The 5,549-nt window shown below is 33.3% G+C and overlaps 1 protein-coding gene across 1 annotated transcript; it reads right to left on the bottom strand.

The window, feature by feature from the left end:
- Positions 1 to 224: 224 nt before the first annotated feature.
- LOC107832323 (28 kDa ribonucleoprotein, chloroplastic) lies at positions 225 to 3,535 on the bottom strand. Its single transcript, XM_016660147.2, has 4 exons — positions 2,944 to 3,535; positions 1,627 to 1,728; positions 1,255 to 1,527; positions 225 to 533 (listed from the first exon to the last, which is right to left on the bottom strand). Exons 1-4 carry the CDS (start codon positions 3,379 to 3,381, stop codon positions 480 to 482), a joined length of 867 nt encoding a protein of 288 aa, XP_016515633.1. The 5' UTR covers positions 3,382 to 3,535; the 3' UTR covers positions 225 to 479.
- Positions 3,536 to 5,549: the final 2,014 nt, after the last annotated feature.

Genomic DNA, 5,549 nt, shown 5'->3' with positions numbered 1-5,549 from the left:
AAAAGAGTGTTTATTTCTTTTGAGGGTGTAGTGGTCTTAGGAGTATTTTTTACTCGTTACTACACAGTGTAAAATTCCTCGCTATAGTGATATCAGTTGCTCTTCTTGGCCGTGGTTTTTTCCCTTATTCAGAAGGGTTTCCACGTAAAATCTTGGTGTCATTATTGCTGCATTTCTATTCTTGCTGATTTAACCATAACTTAGTGTTCTGCGTTTATCACTAATACCGTGAATACTATTTTTACGGGGTTTATTCCCAACACATCATTGTTGCAATTGCTTAAAGTGGTTTATATTATGAAAGGCAGTAAAGAAACAAAGATAGAAAGCTCAACCTATGGGAGATGTAATTCAAATGGTACATCTCCCTTAGTCCTAGTTAAAGCCTTTAGCCATCTTAATCCATGAATAAAACATTATTCTTCTACTGATGGCAAATTTTCAACTTTTACAACTAATATACAAGAATCTTGTCCATCCTATTGTTTCTTCCCTTGCGCTAAGCTAATGCGCATTGCCCTTCCATCTAGTTCCTGAAATGCACAAACACAAAAGTAGAGGCGGATTCAGGATTTTAATTCTATGGGTTCAAAATTTTAGTTTCAACTATTGAACCCATCACCTTGTTTGAATTATGGACTTATAGCTCAATTTTTAAACCAATTTTAGTAAATTTTATACTGAAAATCCAAGTTTAAGATAAAAGTTATGGGTTCAATTGAACTTATAGCTAAAATATAGGATCAACCCATGTTTGGAAGCAAAAAATCATACAGGCTTTTAGATAAATAATTTCTTTTGGAAAAAGCAGTACAACGCATGACACAGAAGCGATATTCTTCTAGTTATGGGATGGAATCCGACATTTAAATTTTACGCACTAATGATGTAAAAAATATGTATAAAATTAACTATAAATTTGTAACCTAATAATAACGACAACTAACTTGTTATAATATGTTAATTTCACCAAGTGCAGTGTAAAAAAATCTTTACACGGTTAGGGGTCGTTTGGTATATGGAATAAGAATAATAATCCCGAGAAAGAATTTAGGATTAACTTTATCCCATGTTTGATTTGGGGTATTAGCTAATCTCACGACAACTTTTACTTTAAAATAGTAAGATAAATTATCCCATATAAAAGGTGGGATAAATAATCTCATGGAATATCCCACCATTGTACCAAACCTTTCTCAAGAAGTGATCTAAACTAAGAAAATGCTTCAAAAAGTAAGTTCAAGAAATGCATACCACTCCATTAAGATTTTGAAGGGCATTCTCCAATTGTTCTCTATTCTCATAGCTTATAAAACCGTAGCCACGAGATCTCCCTGTCTCACCATCATATAGTACCCTAGCTCCGACAACAGTTCCATATTCTTGAAATGCTTGTGCCAAACTTTCAGATGTGACTGACCAGGCCAAATTACCAACAAAGAGTTTGTGTTCTGTTTCCGGGTAAAGTGGTTCTTTTGGTTTAGGCTTGTCTGAGAAATTCACCCTTAAGGTTCTTCCACCATACTCCTGAAATCAGTAAATCTTGCTTCAATTTTATAGCCTCGAATCAGCTCAATGTCAGAAATATTTTGCCATTCGCGAAAGGAAATTGAATTAATTTCTTACTCTTCCGTCTAGATTTTCGATCACTGTTTTGCAATCTTCAAGAGAACTCATCGTCACAAATGCAAATCCTCTGCTTTTACCTGTTTCCCTATCATAAAGAACCTGGACATAGAAGATATAGAATGTGGTTCAAAAATTGGATACAGCAGCCTAGCTTGTAGATCAAACACTTAATCTACTTCATGAAGTTACTATAACACAATAAGATGTCAAAAATTCAATCCTGATCTGTGCAAGTCGCTAGCACGAAAATAATTTTTGTCTATAAACAATGGAGTGAAAAATAGGTAACTAATTTAGCACTTCAGATTCCTGATGTACATCATCTCCATGTGAAGGTGTATCATTTTCTGAATTGTTACATGTCGCATCAGAAGCAACCGAGCAAAGTGAACAACAGAGCTCAAAACTTCAGTTTGAATCAAATTAATAGGAGTAACACATTTTTCTTTCGATAGGACCAATATGAAAGTATATAAACAACAATATGCCTCGCTCCCAAATAAGTTTTTTTTTTTTACTCCCAAACAGGTTCGATTATATGAATCCTCACTGATCAACATAGTTAGGTCACCTAGGTGAAAGTACATGAACCAACATATTAAGGCCAGGTAAAGAGAGCCTGCTGAAATCACTCTTTCCCGATTGCTAAAAGCCTCACCCTCTCTTAACTCGATATGACAAAGAAGACTACATCGCCTAGTGAATCACAAATAACAATAACACAACAATAACAAACTCAGTATATTCCTACAAGTGGGGTTTGAGAAGGGTAGTGTGTATTCAGACCTTACCTATACCTAGTAAAGGTAGAGAGGTTGTTTCCAATAGACACTCTGCTCAGAAAGAGTGAGAAGAACACCCAGAGAATCACTTCTTGCTTAAAAGCCCGCTTAGACAAGTGAAAAATCAAATTCTTTTCTTTCTTTTTTCCTGGGGAAGGGGGATCTTGCATTTTCCCAAGACTTATATACAATAGTTTATATGTTGGCCATGCCAACCCAAAAATAGTTTTGGCGTGGTGTAATATAGTATTTTTTCCTCAAAATCTCTCACACTATGAGAGTATTTCTACACCTTATTATTTGTATCTTCTTTTTCTTATTAAATTTCAATATAAGACGTTGTCTTCACACCCAACATATCTTATAGATTAAGCCACTAATCTCTTAACCAAGCACAAGAAAACATAAAAGCTTTATTTTGATCCTTTCTTAAATTGGGTTGAATTATCTCATATACGATTATAAAGCAAGCAGTTACCTTATAAAACTAAAAGCTTTTTTCTTTTATTCCAAATTTTAGTAAAGTACATACCTCAACAAGCTCAGGAGTAGCATAATCTTGAACAATTCCAGCAAGTTGTGCACTATCACAAAGATACGGCAAATTCCCAAAATAAAGCTTAGTATTTACACCTTCACCTTCACTACTACTCTCTTCAGAACCCTCTCCTCCCTTTTCCTCCACCACTTCCTCTTCAACCGCCACCGCCTCGGCTTCTTCCTCCTCCACCGTCACCGCCGCTGCCTCCTCTTGCGCCACCGCAGCCGCCAACCTCGGCACCACCCGCCACTTCTTAAAAACTGATGTCACTTCACATGATGATGAAAATACTAACGTAATATTCGGTGTTCTAGTCGATGAAATTTTGAGGAGATGATCAGAGTTATAATTAGGCCATGTTTTAGAACGTATAGAATGAAGAGTACTGGAGAATGAAGAAGCTACTGCTGTGGCAGCTGTGGCCGCCATGTTTTTGCCGGAATCTTAGTTGAAATACGGTGGTGATTTGATCGGAGATTGTACGAAAGTGTAGAGAAGTATGGGGTTATTACAGTGTGTTTTGAGTGCTGATGTGTGGAAATGAAATCCAAAGAGATAGGAGAAATATACATGAGGTGGATATAACTGATAAGGTTTTTGGATTTTAGCTTTTCTTGTCATATTATTGAAAATGAAGCCTTATTTTTTTTTTTTTTTTGTAACGTTGGTGTTTTCTTAGCCACAGCTTCCTTTTTTCTTTTCTTTTTTTCACGTTGAAAAAATTCTAAAGAGAAATGCAAAAAGAAAAAATTAAAATTAAAAATAAAATTGAACAGTAAATATAATTAAAGTTGCAGTCAAGTTATAGCAGCTCTGTCATGTCTAGGAGCTACACATATATTGTTGATGCACCCACTAACTTATATGTTTCTCTAAAAAAATTAAAAAAAAATATGTTGTTGCATTTCATTTGTCACACAAGAGTAGTGAATATAATTACACTCAACATTTTCTAACTTAAAATCCAATATTTATATATCATATTATACTAATCATCATATCATTCATATTCATTCATATATATATTATACTAAAAGTAGAAAGCTCCTTCCTTTAAAGTTGGATTACAATAATACCCTTTAAAATTTGAATTACCATTTAATCCCTACAGAAAAATAATAAACCTTTAATTAAATAATTTTTTAATTACATTAGTAGTAAACCGAGGGAGTTAGAAGTGAAACAATAGTACTTAAATGCTTTTTCATGACACTTTATAATAAATAAAATTCATGCATATGAGTCTCTTCGTTTCCTTATAATTAAGTCTCTTGCACTACTTTTTACATGAATATATAAAGAATAAAGTACATGAAGAGTTGTATGCTGGAAAATTGTAATAACTCATGTATTCTCAGCCAAATCATGGTGCTATATTAATATATTTTCACAAATTCTTTATACGGTTGAGATATGATTGGCTCTGAAGAAAAAGAGACCACGATAAGTTTCATTTGCTTTAACTTGCAAGCTTTTGCCCTGATAGAGTTGAAAGCATATAATGTTGTTGTTGGTTTTTGTATAGTTAATTGCATGTTCCACATGGTTATTCCAAAACTTTTTGTATTGATCAATATTTTTATGGTAAAATAAGAAGTTTCTTTATCTATTATTAGAACAATGCTCTTGGGGATTGGTGGTTTAACATCACTTTGTTAACATTACTTATTAACAGTACTCCAAATTTTACATATTGATATGTATGCATATAATTATTTTAGATTTTTTACATTTGATAATACAAATACAGTGTTCTTAATATATTGGAGGGAATTCAGAAAATGTGGAGGAAGTCTTGATGCACAACTATGTATGGTTCCAAACCGCGCAATTTGATTTTACAAAAAAAATTACGTATGGTAAAAGTTTACCCCGAGGCATGGCTTGTTCATTTATTTTGAATACGTTCGACTTGCTCCTTGTCAAATTTAAGAGTATCATCTTTATATTCTCCTTTTTCTTAAAAGTTTTAACTTTAGATTTTCCAATCCTTTCATGGTGATATATCTTCTGACTTCCATCACTCTGTATTCCGCTAATCCTAAAGTTTCTGCTGCCTGCTGGTATTAAGAAGCAGATGTCGTTGCATCTTCTTTAACTAATTTGAGTTGGTTTATTAGTTGGAAATGAAATTCAATTTAAGTTTGACGGGTTTGTGCACGAAATTTATACTATTTGAAAACGACACCTTCAGAGAGAAGGTTGAATGACTATCTTTCTTCTAATGAAAGGACCCCATAGATATACATTTTTTTAATTTCAAGATTTTATGTTTGTAATATTGTCTAATTTAAGATAATTATTCCATAAGTCATGGTTTATAAAATAAAAGGCAAAATACCTTAAAACCCCTAAACTTGACACGGATTATTAGTTACAGCCTTAAACTATTCGTGGTCTTAATTGCCCTCCTTAATTTGGCATTTTGAGAGTCATTACCCCTCTGGACGCTGATATGGCAAAGAGTGTGGGTGTACTCGCATGCCACGTGGATTTTTTCCGTATATGTGGTATTTTTTTGAAAAATAAAATATATTTTTACCTTTTTAAATATGTTACTTCTTTAGATAATTTTTTTCGAATACATTTATAATAAA

The sequence above is a fragment of the Nicotiana tabacum genome, chromosome 7, assembly GCF_000715075.1.
Source record: "Nicotiana tabacum cultivar K326 chromosome 7, ASM71507v2, whole genome shotgun sequence".
In the NCBI taxonomy this organism is placed as follows: Eukaryota; Viridiplantae; Streptophyta; class Magnoliopsida; order Solanales; family Solanaceae; genus Nicotiana; species Nicotiana tabacum.
The sequence above is the reverse complement of the archived record's forward strand: the minus strand, read 5'-3'. Positions and strand labels throughout refer to the sequence as shown.

Coding starts and splice junctions, on each gene's coding strand:
- LOC107832323 (XM_016660147.2), bottom strand. CDS start 3,381: ATGGCGGCCACAGCTGCCACAGCAGTAGCTTCTTCATTCTCCAGTACT. Junction 1,729..2,943: donor CTACTCCTGAGCTTGTTGAG/GTATGTACTTTA, acceptor TTCTATGTCCAG/GTTCTTTATGATAGGGAAAC. Junction 1,528..1,626: donor TCGAAAATCTAGACGGAAGA/GTAAGAAATTAA, acceptor TACTGATTTCAG/GAGTATGGTGGAAGAACCTT.